At 42.2% G+C, this 24,011-nt stretch overlaps 1 protein-coding gene across 50 annotated transcripts in view; it reads right to left on the bottom strand.

The window, feature by feature from the left end:
* The window catches only part of SVIL (supervillin), a 146,225-nt gene that overhangs the window by 60,049 nt on the left and 62,165 nt on the right, over nt 1-24,011 (bottom strand). For 37 of the 50 annotated variants that reach the window (XM_083405930.1, XM_083405912.1, XM_083405914.1 and 34 more), the window contains 5 exons: nt 12,180-12,246; nt 8,467-8,558; nt 4,232-4,289; nt 3,984-4,135; nt 1,935-2,592 (listed from right to left, as the gene is read on the bottom strand). In XM_083405930.1, the coding sequence (XP_083262056.1) occupies nt 1,935-2,592; nt 3,984-4,135; nt 4,232-4,239 (818 nt within the window). In that variant the 5' untranslated portion in view covers nt 4,240-4,289; nt 8,467-8,558; nt 12,180-12,246. Of the gene's footprint in view, nt 1-1,934; nt 2,593-3,983; nt 4,136-4,231; nt 4,290-8,466; nt 8,559-12,179; nt 12,247-24,011 lie in introns of those variants that run through there. The other 13 variants (XM_083405936.1, XM_083405932.1, XM_083405945.1 and 10 more) reach the window with 1 other exon arrangement.

Raw genomic sequence — 24,011 nt, 5'->3', positions numbered from 1 at the left:
ACATTTCCCCTTATTTTTTAGGAGGAAAAAAGTGAGTCTTATAGAGCAAAAAATACGGTAATTACTTTCTCTTGGTACTTCACTGGTACAGAAATTTAGATAAATTGCATTGCAAGCAGAATAGGCAAAACAATGACCAATTAAGAGCCATCACTTTTACCTCATTTCTGAATACACAATAAAAATTAAATTCAAATAGGAAATGAATATTGGGCAACTGCAGAACAAGTTGGGAACTTAAAAGATTGCATTTGCCTGCCGCCAGTTTTAGGTCCCCATTGAACATGATGGGGCAAACACACAGCATTGAACAACTGGGCAAACACACAGCAATTCTTTCGCCGATGGCAAAGGTGGTATTTATAAAGCAACGTTTAAAAAAAAAATCTATAGAATTGGGAAGATTGCAGAACTCAACTATGAAACTATTTTTTATTCATGCAGCCATAATCTTCCCTTGTCTTTAAAAAGCTTCCCAAGGGGGCTTTCATTTAGTGGGCTGAGACAGGTTTCATTTGAATCTAGGACAGGAACATATATTGGAGGTTGGGTTGAGAGACAGACCTTATTATAATCTCTACAATGTAGAATTTGTTACAGCTTCCTTCCAATAAGTCTATGTATTTGAATGTGTGACACTGCGAGCTACTTTGGTCGTTCCCTTCTCAATTTTCAGTTTGGATTGATCTTTTTCTCATTGGTTTACAGTGTAACAAGGGCACCATTTGTGGTAGTTGGTCCTGATCAGCCAAGTTTGTTAATACACATGTAAAGCAATCAGCAGCTGCCTTCAAGCAACCTGTCTCTGCTTCAGCAGCAGCCTTTATCATCCAGTGTGGCTCAGCAGAGAGGCTTTGGCAACTGTGCTCACCTGCTGCCAGTCACAGGCCTTCTCCTTCTCTTTTTCCATCAAAGTCTGTCTTTGGGTTTAAAGTGCTCAGCAATCTTCTTCTCATTCATTCATTCATTCATTCTCTCTCTCTCTCATCACCATCAGTCAACATATTTGCCATGACAGATAGCTGTGGGGTTTTTATTGTGGTCTCTGTCCCATAATCTCTCTGAACGCTTCTTGAATATTGAGAGGGCTCGGACCCCTAAAAAAAGACATTGGGGGGGCGGACTTCTTTGGCTCCTAGGAGTTGTCGTGCCTGCATTCAGACATCCCAAACACCCCCACAAGCAGCCAGTTACGTGGGGCAGAGATACACACACACCTGCAACACCAGAACACAGTTTAGCTGTCCTTGATGTTACTGGGAGTGAGAAGGGAGAAAGGAGGACTTGGCTGCCATTTTTTTGGAGTTGGCCATGTACTTAATAAGGCATCATGTGCTATTGACGGTATATTGTTTGCAGACGGAAAAATGCAACTTGAAATCCTCACATTCACTCACTTCGAATTGATATGCGGATTGTCTGAAATTTACATTGGGTTTTATCTGTGGTAACTGGAGGGTCTGCAGAATATTTGTTCTCTCAAAATGTGTAAGTTCGTTTGTAAAGGTATTTGCCTTTTTAAAGACTCAAATGCTTTTCAGAATTCTTTCACTCAATCTGTCCCCTATTTCTGCACGGACCTCAAAGTTTTTGCAACTCAATCTGTACACCAGTACAACACCACCTGCTTTTCCTGGTTGATTTCAACCATTCTTTCAAAGGCTGTTCCAAACATACAATCTAATGCCATAAATTTTCCCTTCCCAAAATCCTGTATCCAATCTTATTCCTGCAACACTAGAAGTGCACTATATGTGTCACTGTACTAACTCACGCCTCTTGATGGGTAAACCTTGTGCTGCTTGCTTCCTACCCAGTTTTCCCCTTATTGCCAGTGTCACCTTCTAATATTAAGACAATGCGAAGTCCTTGGAGCAGGTACCATATATACCAACAGTTGCTGACACTCTACAAAACAGGAACAGCGCACTTACCCTAATCTGCTGTCGCTGAGGGAATGACTTGGTGAAGCTAGCTGCTTTGGTGAAGAAAGGGAAACCCTGTGAGTTTGCTTTGGCGAACTTGGCACTTCACTTAGGGAGGAGTCATGGCCGATATATGAGAAGGATGTGGAATTCTCTGATGCAGAGGGTAGATCGTGTCTGTTGCAACTAGGCTCTGGGGCTTCTCTCTCATTGTCCTCATTCATATGCAGTTTTTCCCTTTCTGGAGAACTTGCCCTCTCAAGCACATAATTTTCCTTTGACTCCAAAGAAGCATTCCTCATCTCCTTAGTCTCTGTTCTCACTGAGTACAGAGAACTATAATCTTTACTTTCATCCTCATTTTTCTCACTCTTTGGTACTCTCTTCTCAGCCACTTCTTGATCTTTCCTTGCCCTGGTGTATTTGGATAAATATTCCGAGTCCACATCCGAATCTATTGAAAGTCCGTATTTCTCAGCCAGCTGGCGCCGCCTCTCTGCCTTGTACCTAGCTATCCTTTCTGCTTTGGACTCGGGTCCCTGGGAATCCATGACTGAAGGGCTGTAAGAAGGTGGCTTTGTTTTTCCTCCACTGGATTCTGCTTGGTATCTTGATCTAGGCTGATTCTCTACTGATGAATCTGAAGTTTCTTCTTCATTTGATCTTCCTATAACAACACAGAATAATTATAACAGGAAGAAAGTTTCCCAGTTTCTCTCTTTTAAAGAAGTCCTACAAAGTTGTAAGTATTATCCTGACACTCATCCACTTCCCTATGACTTCCTTCCAGATGTCTTAGTATTCAACACAAGTTACAATTTTGAAGCAGACATTAAGGAATCTATGGGCAAGTCTTTGGGCTTTCTATTCCATTTCACTGTTTGCTAAAGAGAAAATGAAAAAATAGGCTAGGGTGATGGCTTGCAGAGCCTGTAAATAGCCTTTGCCTCTGTTCATGGTGTTTTGGGTTAGGGAGCTCCCCACAGTTTGGTTAAAAAATGTCCTGGGTAGGACTGTGCATATTTGTGCCCCTGTCCCAAGGTTCAGAAGCATTCCTAGGCTGGCCCATCAGTCCCTTGAGCCTTAAAAATTCCCCTTAGGGGCATCCCCTGGATGGCTCAGTTGGTTAGAGAATGGTAACACCATTCTGATAACACCAAGGTTGCTTGGGACAGATTCCTGCACTGCAAGAAGTTAGACTAGATCAGGCATCCCCAAACCTGGCCCTCCAGCTGTTCTGGGACTACAATTCCCATCACTCCTGACCACTGGTCCTGTTAGCTAGGGATGATGGGAGTTGTAGTCCTAAAACAGCTGGAGGGCCAAGTTTGGGGTGCCTGGACTAGATGGTCCTCAGGGTCCCTTCCAACTTTCAATATTTTGCTTATCTCTTTGTAAACAGCAGTTGGTGTCCAGGACTTGGGGCTAAAAACAGAGGAAGTTTAAGTCCAGTTCAGTTAAACAACCTTAATAGAGAGCAATGAAAATTAGGAGTAACTTTAAAACTTGCAACTACTGCCTGTTTCTTGAGTGTTTAACACAAATATTTGAAGTTACTCTTCAATTTCCAAACCAAGCTGTGGGGACTTCTCCCATTATTATACATCCTATCAAAATACAGTAGAATTGGTTATAAGCTGTGTCTTTTATTTCAATCATATTACTTTTTAAGTAGACTGCCCTGGGCTGATAAAATCCTAGATACATAGTGCAGCTGAGCATCCTCACTATTCATCGATTCTACAGATCCTTATGGTTAGCTATTTCTAAGCATCAGCTGCATTTAAAAACAAAAACAAAAAACCTAGTACAGAAGAACCTAATAGTCGATTGGGCAAAAATTTGACTAAGCCCCTCTTAAAGCCACCTACTTTTCTATGTGCTAGCACATAGTCCCATAGAATAAAGACCCTAAAAATGTTTAAGGTATTTTATACCAGTTGCCCTTTAAAACATAAAGGAAATACAAGGATTCTATAGCCAGGCAGAGCTCCTACTAGCCCAAATCTGCTACAATACTTGGTTAAGAACAGCACATATTACAAATATGTTTCTTACTGAAGTGAGGACTATATGGATCTGTTGCACGCATATATCTTGGTGTATCTTCTTCTAGCAAACGATGGGTAACCAATCCTGGACAGTTTTGCAAAAGGACGGGCTGAGTGTCATTTTCAATTCCCTCTAAACGCCTAGCTATCCTTTCTTTTCTGGGGAAGATGAAAGCAAGAGGTTATGCCAGAAATACCCCCAAAGAACTGGAAATCTATCCTAAGGAGAAATATAAAGGAAGATCTAGAATTTACCTTTTCATTTCCAAGGTATCCTGCCTGTTCGGTTCAAAGAGTTTTCTTAATTCGGAAACTGAAGCAAAACAAAACCCCATAAAATACTTATTAGAAATCTGAAACTATGCACTTTGTTAATGGAGTGGTTTGCAGTTGTATTCTAGGTTAGTCATAAGCGTAGACCCATTGAAATTAATGCACAAGACTACTTGTAATATTACCCATTAATATTAATGGGCCTACTCTGAGAAGTCAGATACAACCTTTCGATTTTTACAATACGGTTATTAGCAAACAGAGGATTAAGAAAAATATTATGTAAAACTTTGGAAACCAGTAGAATACCAACATTATTCTCATTCCTGTTCAGGATGTTTCTCAACCATGCATAATCATAAAACAACTTTTGGTAGAGGTGAGCCAGCTCATGCTATGCAGCTACTTCCCTGATCTTAAGAGCTTCTCTTTTGAAGTTACTAGAATTCTGTGTTCCTTCAAGCAGCAGACACTCATATGTATTTTTTTGAAATTCATACTTCATGCTCAGTGGAGAAGCCATTATAAAGAAGGAGGCAGGAGCTCTTGCTTCAAAGGTACATTAATTCTACAAGCCACAACGGTTTTGCAGTCTGCTAGCAAGCAGCAGCACTCCACAATCAAGGTGCCACCACTGAAAAGTCAGTGTTTCAGTCACAACCCATCTCACATCTGCAAAAGGGGGGATCAGGAGCAGGGCATATAAGCCAAATGTAGGCAGTGGTGGAGCTTTATGCTCTGGCACTGGGGGTGGAGAGCAGGCAGGGGTGTGGCGCCCACAAGGAAGTAGAGCACATCCTGGGGGTGTGGTGCATCGCCTGTGGGAGCGTGGCGCCCAGCGCGTGGGGGGGGGGGTGCAGCTGCGATTGCACCTCACCAGGATCGGGGGGGGGGGTGATGCGCTCCCCCACCCCCCTCTTCCTCCGCCAGTGAATGTGGGCCAATGAACTTAAGGTAATAGTTGTTGTTGTTGTTATCATCTAGTTTTTAGTCATTTTGCAACAGTGTAAATAAAAACAACAAAATAAAAACACCCCAAGAGGAAATAAAAGTTTGCATACAAAGTGGCAGCTGCTTTTGACATCATGGTTTGCACAGCTATGTTCATTCAGGCTCTATCCAAAATCGGCAGGATCAGAGCAAAATCAGAAGCTGGTAAGTCGGGAGGAACACTGGGTCCAGAGCTTGGGGAGGGGGAATCTTGTGGGTCATGAGTGGCGCAAACTGCATGGCTTTCGCTCGCTTTTCACTCCCCAGCCCTGGTTAATTGACAGAACAATTTTACTGCTTGAACCACTAATGCACTGTATGTTTGGCAACTCTAAAGCTGACTACAGCACAGCTTTTTAAGGGGGCCTTTGGAGAGTTATGCAGTCATTTCCCTTCAGGCCACAATTTTTAGGTACGTGTTTAAGAGCCGAGGACCTAAGCCACATAAATAACACCTACGCATAGCCAACTCTTATTTAGGTGCAGGCCTAAGAGCATAAACTTCTTTTTATTGCCATCAATGGACCGTCACCGTGGTTAACATATGAACTGCAAGTCGCCACTTTGCTGAAGCAAAACCCTGAAGAGTTTATTTGCAAGTGAGACCTGCAGCAAAATGCCTCCACACTCCGTAAGAAATGTTCCTGTTCAGGCCCCCAGGCAGCTTGGAACAGGAGATTTGTACCGTAGTCCCATTTAAGCCTTGCAGGGGAGGGAAGGTGAAGGAAACCAAATAGGATTCTCTCCTTTCCCACAGTGCAGTGCTGGATGGTCCGTATCCCAGGTTAATAGCCAGCTGAGAGGTTAAAACCCTGCAATCTCAACTCTGCAATTGATGCAATGGTCTTCCTCAGGTGTCAGCAGCATCCTGGGTTGTGCTGCTGTTTTGCAGGCCTAAGTGAAAGCTATGGGCTTGTGGAGTATCTCCCCAACACCTTCTCAAGCTAGACCCGAGATAAAAATAGCACAGACCTAGCCTGTGCAGCATCACACTTTTTCCACACTTGAGATTCCAGACAGTTATATCAATTACATAGGTTAACACATGACTGGAGGCTCTCCTGAGGCAACTTCGTCCCCATCCCCCTTTAAAGTGACCTGACAGGTAGCCCTGCTAACATGAAGTTCCTCTAGATCAGGAGTGGGGGAACCTGGGGCCATGCAGATGTTGATGGTCTACCACTCCCTACAATCCCTGACCTTTGACCGGGAAATTGCAGAATGCACAAAAAGTAAACATTTCCTACAAAAGGGACACAAATCTGGGAGGGGCGGGTGCTGAAGTGTCCAACAATATCTGGAGGGCCACAGGTTCGCTTCCACCCCATCCTATATGCTGTATAGAAGTAAAATTCACATTCACCTAGGTTTAAAAGTATTTTTCCCCCACAGATACTAGTAAATCCCTGGGGGCGGGGGGAAATGGTCAGTTAAATTTTGCTTTTCCTATACGTCCTGTAATGCATGTATCATCAGTGCAAGACACCTGCATGCTCACTCTTTTCATGATCCCATTGAGAGGTATACAATTTCACACAGACGTGCTGGGCCAGTCTGAACGTCAGCATAAACTTTTGACCATTGAAGGATACAGCTGGGCTGTTCAAGCTATCTCAGCACAGCTGAGAGGTACAGAACAGGTAGAGAAAGCAGCGTTTTAAAGATGAGTGATCCGACATGCATTTGCAACCAGCTTTGCTTTAAGTCACTTAGTCCCAAGGATTTTATACAGATCATGTAAGTGACAACCCTTCTCCCATAAGAGGAATCACAGACTTTAGAATCTATTTTTAAATGTTGCACAGGGCACTTAAAACTGGGTTATTTTGCAATAGATTGCATTATAAATCTTAATTTTGAAAGCTATATATGGTGGGGGGAGGTGTTTTTACACAAGGCAACAGTTACATTTTAGCAGGTTAAATATGCATCTGCCAAGAGTGTCTTAAGATATACTCCAATGGCAATTTAAAAACAAGCAAAGGAAGAAATATCTTTGTCTCTCCAATTATATTTGTGTGTGTCAAACAGCTTTAAATTTCAGGAAGGAACAGTCTTCCCTATCACACTAACAAATGTCCCACATTATGGCAAAAACTCTCTCAGGCAAGATAAAGGATCCAGTTAGATACTAGCCATGTGACAGTAATGCACAGTCTATTTTAAGAGCAAAATTGAAAGCCTTTTGCAGTTTCTATCACAAGGGGAAGACACAGGCATGTCCAAATCAAGACTTTGAGAATTTTGCATCGCCATTTTAAAAATAAAAAAAAATACCTAATTCCCAGATCAATTTCATGTAAGCAAAGGTACTTATTTCTTTCTGCACCACTCTGGAACTATTTCATGATGCTAGGGCGGTGTTCTTCCAGTTTGGGTCCCCAGAAGTTGTTTGACTACAACTCCCATCATTTCCAGCTATCTTAGCCAATGGTCAGGGATGGTGGGAGTTGTAGACTAACAACATGTGGAGACCCAAGGTTGAAGAACACTGCGCACGGGGATGATATTGGAAATAACATAGGATTGGAAGGGAGTGGGGAAGTTTTGTGATAGAATGGCTGAGCTCGAGGCAAGGACAATGGGGTCAGAAAAGAGACTTAAACAGAAAAGACTTAAACAGAGAGCCTTGGAGAATGGTCTCTGCCTTCTTCTGCAGTATGCAGCTCATTTAGAGTTATCTGGAGTTACTCCTCTGCAAGAGCTCTCCTAGTGCAGCTGCTCTGTGCTTGCCACCCTCTGTTCAGTCTAAAATGAGCAGTTTTTCTTTGGAGATCTAAGTCTTCCATTAGGAAGATTCCATTAGTTGATTCTAGGTAAAGGCAGTTAGGGATGGAGGCCTGAACTAACCATTCACATAATGCTCTGTGTTTTTGAGGGGTCCACAATGGGAGGGAGGCTTGCTAAGGGCATCTTGCCCCAGGACCCTACAAGATCTGGAGATGGCACTGAACTTTATGTTCCCGGTTCCTTTTTGAGGGAAGAGGGAGGTGAATGACCATTGCTGGGAGATTTCGCACACCATGATAAAAGTTGAAGGTTCATTGTTGGCATGTCAGAATTTTGCAAGGAGTAGAACTATTATCCCAGAACAAACCCTCTGCTTTCAGCATGCCTCTTTCAGGAACGGGGGGAAAAGTTGTTTACAAAGAAAGCTTGTCTATGGCAATCTTTCAAAGCAACGTTCTAAAAGGCCACTATACAAGAAAACACAATTCTGTACCTACCTTTTGGCAGCACTGCTAAAAGGTTGGCATCGATATCCTTAGTGCTGTTTGCAAGCTCTTCTTTATCCTCAAATGAAAACTCTTTCTGAAAACTGTAGCATCGACAACGTTACGTTTAACAAAGGTGTGGAAGACTTCGCTATTAATCAAGTTATGCTACGGCATATAGGCAGTTTTCCCCCCTTACTGGAAGCATGAGTGCCTTAGCTAAAGAGTACTTGGACAGCCCATGGCATCGGTCTATCATCCTCGATGATAATACTACATATTATGCCATATCCTCATTGGTTCTTCTGGTCCTTTGTTTATTAGTGTGGGAGTTCATGCCTGTGCTGTGGAAAATATACTAATCTCACAAACTCTCTTTTGTTCTTCTGGCTACAGTTTATTACTATTGTTATTCTCAGTCTAGACCAGCCTTCCCCTGATGTGCACTCCAGATGTTGTTAGTATCCAACAGCCCCATGCTGCATGCCCAGTGTTCAGCAATGGTAAGTGTTGTAACTCAGAAACATCTAGAGGGCACCAGGTTGTGGAAGGTTGGTCTATGTCTTGACTCCTACCCCGACTATTGCCCTCCATAATCCGAAATTCTCTAGTCATTCACTAATCGTAGAGATTACAAATGCAGCATCTATCCATATTTTCTTGGTTTCGATCTACAACTCCTGGGTGCGCTGCAAGCTCATGCCATTTACAGGAATATCTTCATGCTATTTTTGCACAACACACACACACTTCCCTTCGAAGCTACTGATGCCTACAAGAGCTCATATCTGCTCCTGCACACCAGGTGCTTAGAATGTGTGCTGTGATACTCCTCCAATTCTGAAACATCACTGTTTTCTCATTTGTTTTTAGGTGTATTACCTTTAACGATCTACTTATATTTTTTCTGTCAATATATCTTTTTCTGCAACTGAATTTAAGGGAGGAAAGCTTTCTAGTTGTTGTCATTGCCATATAATTGGGAGTCATAAACTCTTGTTGCTCTACTGAAAATCACCCAAAGATCTACCAGTACATCCCAAACAACTTTCTACCCACTCCTATTCTAGCCAATATGACTTGTAAAGCTCACATTGTACTAGTGGTAGGATAGGCTAGATTTCTGACTTAATAATCTATGGCAGGCCTGAAGAGCTACATTTCTTCATTTTTCTTGAATTTCCTCTCTCTCCTGGCACGAATTAGAGAGGTGGCCTTTGCCCACTTTTATCCCCTGTCAATCTGTTGCAAGAGATCCAGATACTTTACAGAAGACAGGCAATATCCATTTCCTGCTTCTTCAACTTCAAAATATCTTGTGAACATAGCTCATTAAAATGATCATGATAATAAAGTACCACAGCTTACAGTTCCTAACTTTTCCTTTAAAAGAAGAAGAAAAAGACTGCAAATGTTTCCATGGTTGTTTGGGATTTGAAAGATACTCATAAAAAGCACAGCTCAAAGAACTAGGCTTTCTAATCTTCCAATTATTTAGAGTTTTAAAACTAGGTAATGTTAAACAAACTGCTAAGCTATCTGACTGAGCTCCTGTTACATGGGCTGAGAATAATTTTGGGCAAAGAGGGCATGTTTTAAGATGAAAAGGATAAGAAGGACTGCTCTCTGCTTCCGTGACATACAGTCTTTGAATATCTGTCCTATTAACCTAATTACCATTCCCAACAATCAGCAACACCATTAACTCAAACCCCAAGGAAAATGGCATTTAGTCATTATGGCTCATTATACTGCACACCCAAAGATGCCATAACCTTGAACTCCTTCATGGAAAAGGCAGCAAAACATAACCATTCCTTTTAAAACACAGACTAGCATACATACGTCAGCTCTCTTAATTTCAGTTCCTCTATTGCTCTTTATATATAGAGGGACCACAGCTCAGTAGGTGGGAGACATAACTCAGCAGCAGAACATGGAGTTTGCAAGGAAAAGGTTTCAGGTTCAGTCCCTGGTATATCCAATTGAAAGGGCTGGGAGATGGGATCACTATCTGAGATTCTTGAGAGCCACACCTGTGGTGTGACTTGGCATAAGGCAGCTAAGTGGGCCTGGGCAGAGCAGAAGCTTTCATAGCAACCAAGGGAGGACCACCCAGTATTTGCATGTACTGTACATACATGTCATGACAGTAGTAACCGCAAAAGATAGGTACTTGGTTTCTTTCCTGCCTCTCCTGCTTTTGGCTGGAGTTCCGTTTATTGCTCAAGAAGGCTCCTTCAAGACCCAAGCCTGCTCTATTCCAAAAAAAAAGCATGATATGGACCTTTTTTTTTTTTTTTTAGGACAAAGACTAAAAGATTGGTTTATACAACCACTTTCTTAATTTCTAGGGTGAATCTGTATGGATGATTAGTGCAGCGCACATAGATTTAAATACGCAGTCACTTCTGATATCTCCAAATGTATGTTCAGAGGGGTGAAAGGTTAAAAAAAAAAAAAGGTAAAGGACCCCTTGATAGTTAAGTTCAGTTAAAGGCGGCTATGGGGTTGTGGCGCTCATCTCATTTTCAAGCCGAGGGAGCCAGTGTTTGTCCACAGACAGCTTTCCGGGTCATGTGGCCAGCATGACTAAACCGCTTCTGGCGCAATGGAACACCGTGACGGAAACCAGAGTGCATAGAAATGCTGTTTACCTTCCCACCACAGCAGCACCTATTTATCCACGTGTACTAGTGTGCTTTCAAACTGCTAGGTTGGCAGGAGTTGGGGCAGAGCAACGGGAGCTCACTCCATCACAGGGATTCGAACTGCCAACCTTCTGATCAGCAAGCCCAAGAGGCTCAGTGGTTTAGACCACAGTGCCACCTGCTTTGTTTGTGGCACCTTAAAGATGAACAGTTTTATTGTGACATATGTTTTCATGGGTTAGCAACCTTCTTTTAGGTGCATGAAATGTTACCTTCAGTTGTGAGGCACACGCTCATGCGTGCGCACACACACACACACAGATATACAGGAGGTGTCAACAGTGGAGTCACAAGACCATGAATTACCAAGTACAGGAGGGCTGTGACATTTCAATTTGAACTTTGAACAGAAACCTCACAGACCTCCTTGTTCCTCTTACATTTCATAGCTTTTGGCTCCACTCTTAGTTTCCCCCCCTGCCAGCTGAGAATAACATTTCAAGCATCTGACAGAGTGGGCCCTGCCCCATAAAATACTATGGGCTGGTTTGCATAGCCAGTAAGCCATGGTTTATGGCTTACCATGAAATAGCAGCATGTTAGTTCTTGCTGCTGAATTGCTCTGCCTGACCTGGAGCCAGGAACAACAAACCACAAACCTTGCCTTGACATTACATCCTTGCCAACACTTGCACTCTGTTTTCTCCAAAGAAACTACAGGCAGAAGCCAAGGTTTGTTCTTGACTTGCTGCTAATGGAAGAGAAACTGATCATGAGTGATGGTTCACACACAACAGTAATCACAGATAGTTTGTTCCTCCTGGCTCCAGGCAGTGTGGAGCAAACAGAGGTGATTCAACAATATCCAGACTAAACTATAAACCAGGGTTAACTAGGCATGAACTAGCCCAAAATACCTGCTAGTGTCCAAGGTGTCAAAGGACTCTTTGTTGTTCTGCTATATAAATACTACAATGATGAAGATTAAGCCAAGTGTTGTTCTTTGCTTTCACCAGAGACTAGTCAGTTACACCTAAGAACTGTTAAGAGAGTTTTATTTGTTTGTTTGTTTACCTTAGTGTCCTCCTCCTTTGGAGTAATCTTGGAGTCTTATACCTGACCAAATTTTCTTTGTCAAAATCTGGAACAAAGAAAGGAAATTATATCACATCAGCAAAAGGTTTAATGGGAGAGGGGAAAAACACCAGTGCTTTAATAGTCTAACCTTCCACTTTGAGCCAAACAAATCAATTATGGTGAAAGCAAACAATGCTGGGGAGAGAGAATAATAACAGAACACTATGACTTAGAACTATGAGCAGAGGACAGGGCCAGTAGCTTTCACGTTAGCACTCTGGGTAAATTTGTTATACTGTAGTTAACATAAGTTCCACAGTGGCCCACATCATGGTGAACCAAACTGCCACTTGACATGAATAAGCATGCTGCTCACATCATTCCCGCCATGTAGTTTCTGCATTAAACATGGAAAACATTACACACAGGGTTTTTAGCTAAATATACATTTTGGTGATCTCTGATCCAGACTTACAAGGCATGTTCACATTAAAAACAGGTTTACCATTCATACTTCACATTTGCAGCATAAAATACAAAATAATGGTGCAATTACAGTAGTTGTTTCTACTGTTTAAAGATTGGATTAGCCTGAGTGGGAAGTGCAGGAACCACCGCACAAAAGTAGGATGCAGGAATTTTGTGGTGAGAACCTGCTCTGGACTCCCCCTCCTCCCATGCAAGAAAATTGCAGAGGGATTTGGCAACAGTACCATCTTTGGAGTCTGCTCCATATCTTGACTCGAAGAAGAAGAAGAAGAAGAAGAAGAAGAAGAGGAGGAGGAGGAGGAGTTGGAATTTGATATCCCGCTTTATCACTACCCAAAGGAGTCTCAAAGCAGCTAACATTCTCCTTTCCCTTCCTCCCCCACAACAAACACTCTGTGAGGTGAGTGGGGCTGAGAGACTTCAGAGAAGTGTGACTAGCCCAAGGTCACCCAGCAGCTGCACGTGGAGGAGCGGAGACGCAAACCTGGGTTACCAGATTACGAGTCCACCACTCTTAACCACTACACCACACTGGCTCCAACATTCTCCCATCATGCCTTGTGGAACAGCTGGAACAAGTGGAGCTGCTGCAGAATGTATTAGATCAGTGAATCTAAGTTCCCCAATGCCATGCAGAGATACACTTGAAAAGTAAGATATAAAGGAAGGTAATGGCAGGGCTGCCATGTTTCAAACAGTGTAAATCTGGACAGAAAAGTATGGCAACCCTAGATGAGGCTACTTTGCAACTACTGCCTGCATCCATGGCCCTCACAGGAAGTAAATCAAATGGCTTTGGGCTGTATCCAACAAACTTCCACTCACACAAAGCCATCTCCGGTTCCTGGGGAGATGACGTTGTGGGCTGGTCACAAGCCTGACCCTTGCGCTCAGGGCGGTATAGCCCCTGTGCCATTGGGAGCCCTCAGCCGTGTCATCCCTTGGGCCGACCAATCCGGTCGGTCAGGGGACATGGCTTGGGCTATTTAAACTGCCCGTGGTAGAGGGCTTGCCCCTTTTCTACTTCCTGCTTGCTCAGTTCTCCCTCCCTCCCTCCCTAAGGTTAGGCTCTTTATCTCTTCACCTTGCTATGGACCTCGCCTGTTGGTTGCCTGTTGAAGGGGCTGGTAGGATTTTTTTTCACTTGGCAAATTGGCACCAGCCATTTGGTTTTTCGCCTGCCTCGTAGCAAATCATCACAACTTTGTAAGGTTAGGCGGTTAGGCATTGGAGTATTCGGTTGAAGGTGAGGGGAGGTAGTGGCCATCACCTACACCTCCTAATTCAAGGGTATTCCATTAAAGGAATCCAATGGGTGTGGTCTCTGTCCGAAGTCCAGACCAGTGGCGTAGCGTGGGTTGTCAGCACCCGGGGCAAGGCAAGTAATTTGCACCCCCTAACCCATGGATTTGCGCCCCCTAACCCGTGGATTTGTGCCCCTAACCCTAACCCCCAGATGTTGTGCCTGGTGCGGCCGCCCCCCCTGCACCCCCCACACTACGCCACTGGTCCAGACGGGAGCTAAGGCTATGGCACGACCCCGAGCAGCGACCCTGGGGGAGTTCCTAGTTGATGCGCAGCAGGAGGGCTCCCCCTATTGGTGATTAACCCTTCCGAGACTTCCTGCAGATGGGCAGGAGTCAGATAAGAGTCAGTTCGTTTCCAATGCCTAAGCCAGGCATAGGCAAACTCGGCCCTCCAGATATTTTGGGACTACAACTCCCATCACCCCTAGCTAACAGGCCCAGTGGTCAGGGATGATGGGAGTTGTGGTCCCAAAACATCTGGAGGGCCAAGTTTGCCTATGCCTGGCCTAAGCCAATACCACTCTCATTCTGTAACCAATAAAGTTGTGGCCTTTTTAGCCCATTAACCTAAAATACTGGTTTCATGTGTCTTTGTTCCAACATCTCGGGAGGGCTTGGGACCTTGCCACACATTTGGACTTCCCCTTCCTCTCCTCCTGTCGGCCCCCAACTCTTTGGATCCCCTAATTTTTTGGAACAGAATTTGAGGTTGCACAGGGAAGAGAAAAGGGTATGGGATGCACACTAAGGAAAGCAAGGCTAAGTTCTGTTGCCTGAGCAAGTAATGTTCCATTCATTGCCAGCCTTGGATACAATCAATTTGTTTGTTCAAATGGAAACATGGTCTAGAATAAGTTTTAAATAAAGCTAAGTAACAGTATGCTCTCCCATCTTCTCTCCCTCCTCCACACTGAAATGACTTGGCTTTTGAAAGAGAAGCGTAGAAAGTTTGGAAAAAATTAAGTAGTCAATAAAATATTGTTTTAAGTTAACTGGAATAGACAGTAACAATTTAGTGTTTCTGAAGCCTTGTCAGCAAACATCGTTTTCAAACTTGGCATCTGCTTTTTCCTATGATGATATCCAGTTTATTTTGTTCCCCAAAGTAACAATATGGATAAAGCTTACCCTAAAAAGCAACTCAAAAACAAAGAATCACACACAATAGTCAAGGCAAGCATTAGCAGTGATTTACCATTATTACCCTGTTTGAAACTCTGCGTCTTAATGAAAAAGAATGACCTTTACGAATAATAGATTTGTATTATTGGAAAGAGCAGCTGTTAATAATTCTCTAACAGTATATGAGTTTGGTTAAATGAAAGCCAGGCATGCGTAAAAATTTATAGCAATTCTAAATGGTGTATAACCCAACACAGCTTTTGGCATGGATACCTCTCTCAACCATGAAAGCCTCCAGAAGGCCACAGAGAAAATTCCTCTCCATCCCCAGCCAAAACAGGAGAAGCTTTCAACTTAAGGGATGTGGAGGAAGAAGGGAAGCTAGCCAAAGAAGAAAAAGCCTGCGTGATATTATGATTTGACTCTCCATTAACCATGAAGCACCAAACCCACATTTTGAATAACTGCAATGCACAGAGCAGCTTAAAATATTGGTACACTGTTTGTGGGAATGTGATGGGGGCAGGGAGGGTACCTTTTCAATCTACAGCAAATTCCAAAATGCTACGATACCTTGCCTCAAAAAGTTCCGTAAATGAAGTTTCTCTTAGTGGACGGTACATGTTTTTGACATTATGTGTTAAAAGTTTCAAGGGGTGGGGGGGAAAGAAACCTATTGCTCAAATAGCATGCATTCAGCCCTTAAATTACATAAAGATGTTTAACAGACGTAAAAGCATTTCTGTTTTCTAGGCTCTCTCAAGAGGGTTGGCTGATATTTTGGTGGTTAGTCTGACAATCATGTCCAGTATTCTCTCCAGAATACTAAGGAGTCACTGCAAACGTATCAATACTTTGTTCCCTGGGCAGTCACAGGATTATGACAATTGTATTCACAAAACTCTTCACTGGAAAGCAATTAATATATGCATGCACTGTTTTATTTGTTTATTTTCTGAAGGCAATAAAATTATTTATTGCTTCAAAGTTTAAATTGATCACTGCACTACCGATAAAAACAATTTTAAAAAGCTGAACAAGCAAGCCTCTTCTTAACATATGCACAATACAGACATCACCTTTAAAAAATAATAATCCTCAAAAGATATTACCATTAATGGTTACTCAGTATATCTACAAGGCCTTAATTCAACTGCTAGCTAAGCTAATTAGAAGATTCATCTAATCGGATTTTTTAAAAGAGCGTCCTTTGGGAAAACAATAAGACTAGATGCCAAACTAAACGCTGATTACCAAAGTGGTAAATATTTTTTTCATGGCGGGAGGGAGGGGAAGGGAAGAAACCTGGAAGAAAACTGTTTGAATTTAGATTACAATAAATTACATTCAGTTGCATTATTTCCGATGGACTTGGCACTCTTACCTTGGTCTTCGGAGTAGCTGACATTTCGCAAATAGCTGGATATCCAAGGATTTCGAAACATGGTTGCAGAAAACAAAGGGACCAGGCAAAAGGAGAAAACTACAATAGCAGCTAATTCTCAGTCAGCCACAGCCCTAGGCCCGTCTTAGCAATATTGTGTAGAGATTTTTTCATAGCTCAGGACTGGAGCTGTCAGGCTATCGCGTCCCAGGGAGTACAGTAAATGCATAGCAATAGGCTGCAAAGTGGAGCAGCTCAAGGCAGTAATCAGATTACAAACAGAAATTAGGCACATGAATGCTAAAACAGATTGGACAATGGTGACTGGGAGATTCATAATATTACCACTTGAAACCGTTAGCTGAATGACTATTTATATTCTAGCAATTAAATAGCCCGCCTTTATTTTGACTAGGGAATAGAAATGAAAAATAAATAAATCCTCATTTGCCATAAAGGAAAGGCAAATATGATACCTGTAATCAGAATATACTGCAGTGATAGTTTAAACAGAAAGCAGAGACAGCCAACCAGTTTGGTTTCTACAGAAGGATCGATGCTGGTAATCATATCCATTATGCTAAACACTTGTCCTAATACTGGCAGACTAATAGCAAAATATTGAAACTGCTGAGAATTCTGAACAGCATATGAGCAAAACAGTGTTTGGTTCACAGTTGAGGGGGAGGAAAGATGGGTAACTAAGTTCTTGGGAACAGACATCAGTCTCAGAAGAACTTCAAAATTTAAAGAAGCAAGGTGTTAAAAGTATGGTTGTAAAAATTGGTAGGACACAATTCACCTAACAACAGCATTCATTTTTAATTCGATGAACTTTCAAATGAAGAGACTTCAAAGTTAAGTAGGGTTAAAATCATATCACCCCCTTTCTTTTTTTTTTAACCAAACCAACCAAAAGGGATGGAAGCATGGTTTCTCCAGTGAGGGGAGAGTAGATTATCCAGGTGTCTCATTTAAAGGAGTAAGTTCTTATTCTAGTCTTCACAGACTCATGAAAAGTAACTGATGCCCTTTGCCCACATAGGCATTCCGCAAACACCCTCACTCCAGTTTGGTAGTTCAGGAGATAATCTCTCAAAACCTCCAGAATACTCCTTAAATTCAAGAGTTCTAAAGGGACTAGGCACAACTGTTCAAAAGGGAAAATGGTGGCAGGAATGCATTGATGGCACTTCCACTGTGAATAGCTTTTCACATCTAGCTTCCAAACGGACTTTGAACATGGGAAGTTTAAATAGTGGTTTGGAGCTGAATGTTTTAACTATGGGTATTTTTTTAAAAAATGCTGCATATATGGAATTTGTGAACTTGTCCCTCTGGCCTATATTTCCACAGTTCACATGTTCAAAAAATACATAGATAACAACATTCCAAAAGCCTTCCATCCCCTTAAAGTTTGCTCCGATGCTAACCTTATTTGACAAAAAACAGGAACACCTGATTTTGCATGCAAAAGGTCCTGTGTTCCATCCCTGGCAGATCCAGGTAGGCTTTGCCAAAGAGAGGAATTTGCAACCCTGGAAAACTGTTGCTGGTCAGTGCAGCTTCCTATGAATTTGTTGTTTTAAAGCTAGCAGCCCTAGGAAAGGCATGTATTTATAATACAAGCCTAACTGTATTTTGATGTGTACCAATAGCTCAAGAGAGGCATTAAAATCGCATGTGAATTAAGCATGTTACTGCCCAATAATCTCATCTCCGGCAATTTGTCCCACTGAATGGTCACAGGAAGATTCTGCAATGGCTGGCCTTTGCCCAGCGCTGATATCAACATAAGGTACTATTCTTTAGAGTGATCTGCTGAGAGTGAAATACACAAGAGGGATATTAAAGGGAAGGGGGCAAAGAGATCATTTTAAGCTTCCTAGCTCATCATGTGCTTAAGACTCAAATCCACTCCCTTCTCAAGTGTCAGGATTAAGTAGCTGAAATGAAGATTTTCCTGCGAATTTTTTGCAAAGAAGCACAACACAGGGATATTCCAGCATACAGCCATCTAGTGATTATCTCATGCAAGTAAAAGATCTCTTGGAAGTTATTGATATTTTGTCTAACGTCAAAAGGTGGCTGAGGTCTATTATGCCACACAACCAGACTTATTTCACGCACACAGATTTTTCTGTCTCAGGGTAGGGGGCTGGGAAATGCTCTTGTCTGGAGAGCTACTACCCATCAGAGAAGATAATGCTGAGCTAGATGGTTGCTTCCTATCTTCCTGAAAGGCTACACTGAAAAAGCAGCAGCAATTCTCATTCTTTCTCTCTCCCTCTCCTGCCACTGTGTGCAGAAATGCTATTCTGGGTAATGGTGGGGGCAGCCTTGGTGAACACACACTGAAATGTCAAGAAACCATATTGCTTTTCTGCCCTCCTTAAGTAGCTTACATTGTTCAGTTCCACTTGGAGTTTTATTATCAAGTCAGAATCTAAGGTCCCTGATTTGTGAGGATTTCTTAGAGGTATCACCAAGTCTTGGATGACCAAAGCACACCAGAGGCCCAACAAATTGTGGCACTTCCTTCCCCTGGAAGGGCACCTAAAAACCCACTTGATTTTGCTTTGCTTTGATTTTAGCAGATATTTAATGTATTTAATTGTTAGCTGACCAAGCTTTTAGACGATGGGGGCAGGCTTCCAAATATTGCAAGGACTTTCCAAACAGCATAAATGTGAATAATTATTTTTATTTTTAAAAAATGTATTCATACAAGTTCCAACCAGCCCCTTGGATGTGAAAGTCAACTCAAGGTCTCTGAACAGCAGCCAATTCCACCAGGGAACACAAGCCTTAATATGGTACAGACAGTGGTGTGGGTTCCTCTCCTCACACAGGTCTGTGAGGTCAAAAATTCAGCAGGGGACAAAGCATCTTTACACAATGACACATGAGCATGAATGCAGATGAAGTTTGACAGATCTAATGCGCCACAAAACATCCACATTAAGACTGTCCTCCCAAGAGGACTCTCAGCCTTCAACAGGGCTCTAAGAAAATGCAACTAATATCGTAGACTTAACTTGATGAGAGGAAGGGCAATGGGACTATGAGAACTAAAGTAAGCAGAGACAACAGACAGAGTCCTATGTGCAAGGGACCCAGAAATTTCAGCTATATGTGCGTCCCCTCCCAAAGGGTGTTGCAGAGCTGGAAATGGTCAAGACAAGGGAAACCAAAATGTTCAAGGAGAAACTTGCTGATCAAGAACAGTTGCAGCATTTTCTCATTTAGAGAAAAAGCAGATCAGAGGAGTACAAATTTATGCATGGAGTGGAGGAAGTGGATAGAGAAATGTTTTCTCTCTCTTTCTATCATAACATTAGAACAATAAAATGGATGTTGGGCAATTCAGGACAGATAATAATAATAATAATAATAATAATAATAATAATAATAATTTATTTATACCAACACCCATCTGGCTGGGCTTCCAACAAAATATTAAAATACAGTAATGCATCAAACATTAAAAACTTCCCTAAACAGGGCTGCTTCGTCACACAGCACATAGTTAAACTATGGAACCTGCCCTACAAGTAGTAGCAACTGCCACCCGCATGGATGGTTTTAGAACAGGAGTTCATATAGGGGTAAAGCTGTCAGTGGCTACAAGCCACAACAGCTATGTCCTTCCTCCACCATCAGAGGCAGTAGACCTCCGAAGACCAGTTGCTGGGAATCACAAGTGAGCAGAGAACTGTAGTGCTCAGCTCCTGCTCTTGGGCTTCCCACTGTGAGAACTGGATGCTGGAGCAGATAGGTCACTGGCCTCATTCAGCAGGGCTCTTCTTAAGTTCCTACATCTGTCATCAGTGGGTGAAGGGGAAAGTAAGCAAGCCCGATTAAAGGAAAGTAAGGCAAGTATGGTCTTGCCCATTTGATGCAAAAAGAGTAGATCAATATAATTATTGCCAAACATTCCAAAAATAAGATCAATGACAAACTAAAAACACTCAGCTGTGGTGTTCATATCTAGGTAGGCTGGTCTAAACAAAGAGGTTTTTAGCAGGTGCAAAAAAAATAAATACTGTGAAATGCACCTGCCTGGTGTCAGCAGGTACGGAGCAGGGGCTAGGCTGGTGCAGATCAGCCCCATCCCTGCTGAGTCTTCTGTAAGTCTCCTCCCCAGATTTGTGCCATAGGCCTGTGCCCCAAGTCCTTTAAGTATGTAGCAATGACATACTGCCATACAAACCCCATACAATTTCTGGTGCCAGGTTGCAACTCAGAATGGGATGCATATTTTCCAGCAACGACTATACACTGAGTGGTGGTGGGTCATGCTTTAATCCGATACACGGAATTACTGGGGAGGTGAAGGTGATACACTGACTTGTAAACATAAAACATGGGTGGATCTCAGAGAGCTTCCCGCTGCTCTTCCCCCTCCCAAGAAGATTTGCAAGTGTTACTCTGTTCGCTTAGTGGATGTTATTTATATGAGCTTCCAACTGGGTATAAAATTTCCTGACATGAGATCATCCCTCTAGCGAGGAAAATGTTTAATCCATTTCACTTTCCTTCAGTCACATCTATTGTTATACAATGATGCAAGACGGTGTTGCAGAGTATGGAAAGTTTGGACACATCCCTGTAGAAGCAGAATTTTGTACTGCACTGCAGAAACAGTTTCAAAGAGGCCATAGGTGAAAGTATTTGTCCAAGAACAGAAACATGTAGCACGTTTACAGAACAATTGCAAATTGTTGATGCCAGATGTGTTGAAAGCACACAGCCTCTCTACTTTGACTTATACATATGCATCTTCCTTTGGAAAAAAACCCCCGATACTCATTCCCCAAATCCTTGTCAGTCTTCAGCAGTATATTTACTTCCAAGGAGCATTCTTCTCTGCCAAACAAAAACAAATTGCCCTCCATCCAGTTCCAAACACAACCCCCCAGTGTAGAGGGGCAGAAATTCATCCTGCAAATATGTGTGCATGAGAGGGACTCCCAAATCTTTCATCTCCAAAATAAAGCCATATCTTGCTGAGTGTTAAGTCACTTCTAAGACTGCAGTTCCTTTTAAAAGGAGAGACAAAGACAGGTACAACACCTGGCAAAGGTAATTCAACTAAGACATTCTGGACATTTTTAGGAGGGGTCTTTTAGATAAGAAAACATCCTGATTACAACTACTCTGGTCATTACACAACATGGAACAACCAACCATGGTGTTGATGTAACATGATCGCTGGCAGTATGACTGGAAAATAATGAATGCATTTCCTCTAGTTGAGTCAACAAGAGTGAATTGAAGACATGGGGTCGGCTTGGATACTCTCCCCGCCAAAGCGCCACATCCTGTGCACAAGCACTGCTATTATGTACTACGCAAGCAATCGACTGGCTTTTTGTGGTTGTTGTTGCTGCCTATAAACAGAGCATAAAGGACACACAGCTCCTCTATGCTTCAGATCTGATTTTGGTTTTGTGTCATTTATTTTCTGAGTATTGATATCCTAATATTCTATCCAAAGACCATTCCAGATCCATTATGAAACTGTAAAATAAATAATAATAATGGTGCTAAACTCTGTTCCGATCAGTCCACAAAACATTGTGGCTAGTCTACTTTATATGCTCAAACCATTTTTAGGGCTAGCTTTTCTTAAAACCAAGGGCAAAAACTGCTGTATGGGCAGTCACCCACATTTTTTAAGTTAATACCAATGGACACTGCTTCACAAATGCAAGGAAATGCATCCAGTTAGAATGAACTGATTGCACTAATTAACACCACCCACCATCTGACTCAGGGTTTGAATGATGCACTTCAATGGTCTTGAACTGTTGCACAAATGCAACTCTTTCAATGTGCTTTACACCTGATCCTATCTGCTTTATCAGACCAAGTTATCAGGTCATTAGTCAACGTTAGCCACACAAAAGCCTGCTTTCCATGCTCTCCTCCCCGAAATTCCCCTGAAGTCTGTGGCAAACTAAAGGGGGAAAAGACGAATATGAATATTTGCAATAGTTTCGTTCTTTCTTATAAATATGTCAATACAACCAAGAATTAACAAAAACCAACAATGGAAAAATGCATACACTGATAGCAATATTACTATACAGTATTGTATAGTATTGACCTTGTTGTTCTATATACAATGGAAGAAGAGCAATATATTTCTAATTTATGAGCTATTAAGATGGATCTGTTAACCCCATGTTCTGGTGCCTGCAAAATGAATTTCCACACTTAATGAAAATGCAAGTGAAGAGTGATTTCAGTCCAGTGAATGTCTATTGGGCCACATCTACTGGGAGGTTGGGCTGTGTATCTCTCTCTCTCTCTCGTTCTCTCTCTCTCTCCCCCAGGCGGATGCTCAGTTTGCCATCCAGCAAATTCTGTCCCCAGACTCCATTTCCAGCTACTTACCTAATAAGGCAATGTGCAAGTTGACTGGCTGGCTTATAGGTCATGTAGTGTTTACCTTTCAAGCAACTGACAGCCTACCTTTTGGCAGACAGAGGGTGCTCAGCTATCCTCTCCCAATTGCTGCAGAAAGTTTTCTATCCAGTCATAGGAAATCTTTAGATCAACAACATACGGTGGGGGTGAGGGAAGAAAAGGATGCACTGTCAAAAAATATCATGGAGCAATATGAACTAGGCAAGACGATGGATCACATTTGTAAACACCAGATCACATTGTATGTCATATTAAAAGATACAATAAAATGCTTTCCTACATGTCAAAGTATTTCCAGTTTTTAAAACTCCATTAAAAGTGAATTAGATGGGTGCATCTATGGACTTTATAAAGTAAATTGTTAATTCAAAGTGCATGAGGTAAAAAGCAATCAGAAGCAACAATTACCGGTACATAGAATAGCAGTGTTAAATCTTTTCTAAAGATTTTATTTCCTTACATTTATATCCTGCCTATCTTCCACCATGGAGCCAATAATGGCATGTATGTGGCTCCCAGGTGGTCTCCCATCTGGCAGACCAGCCCCTGTTTAGCTTCAACAAGGTGGTGGCCTCATGTAGTTTCAGACCATTCCAGTTTTCCCATTTCTGGGGACCTATTCTACATTTCTAGTTTCTATTTAAAGCAGCTCATAGGATATAGGTAGGGAACATGCAAAACACATTCAAAGATGTATGAACATTCTGCAGTCACCAGAAACCCACCAGTAGGACTACTAGACTTTTTGCAGTCCAAGATGGCAAGAGGGGCTTTTGCCCACTTGAGGCAGAAATCGACTGATAGTCATGTATGCTTGGCTCTACTGCTTTACTTAGTCATCAGGGAAGACTGTCCTTTCAGGGCAAACAACATACAATAGGATTACAGCAAGCCCCACATTGAAGTACAATGCTACTGAATTAAGAACTTAACAATATGGGTTGGTGTCACTGTGCCATTTTAATGGTTTAGATTCTCTGTGGCTACAGATTCAGTCCTCAGGTCACCCAGAATCTGACTGCTCCCAAAGTCATTTTAAATTTGCTAGCTGCTGTCATCCCCAGGATTACTAATGAAGCATCTATGCAAGAT

Source organism: Podarcis tiliguerta (assembly GCF_965153285.1).
Source record: "Podarcis tiliguerta genome assembly, chromosome: 12".
In the NCBI taxonomy this organism is placed as follows: Eukaryota; Metazoa; Chordata; class Lepidosauria; order Squamata; family Lacertidae; genus Podarcis; species Podarcis tiliguerta.
Note: the sequence above shows the minus strand (reverse complement) of the source record. Positions and strands in the feature narration are given on the sequence as shown.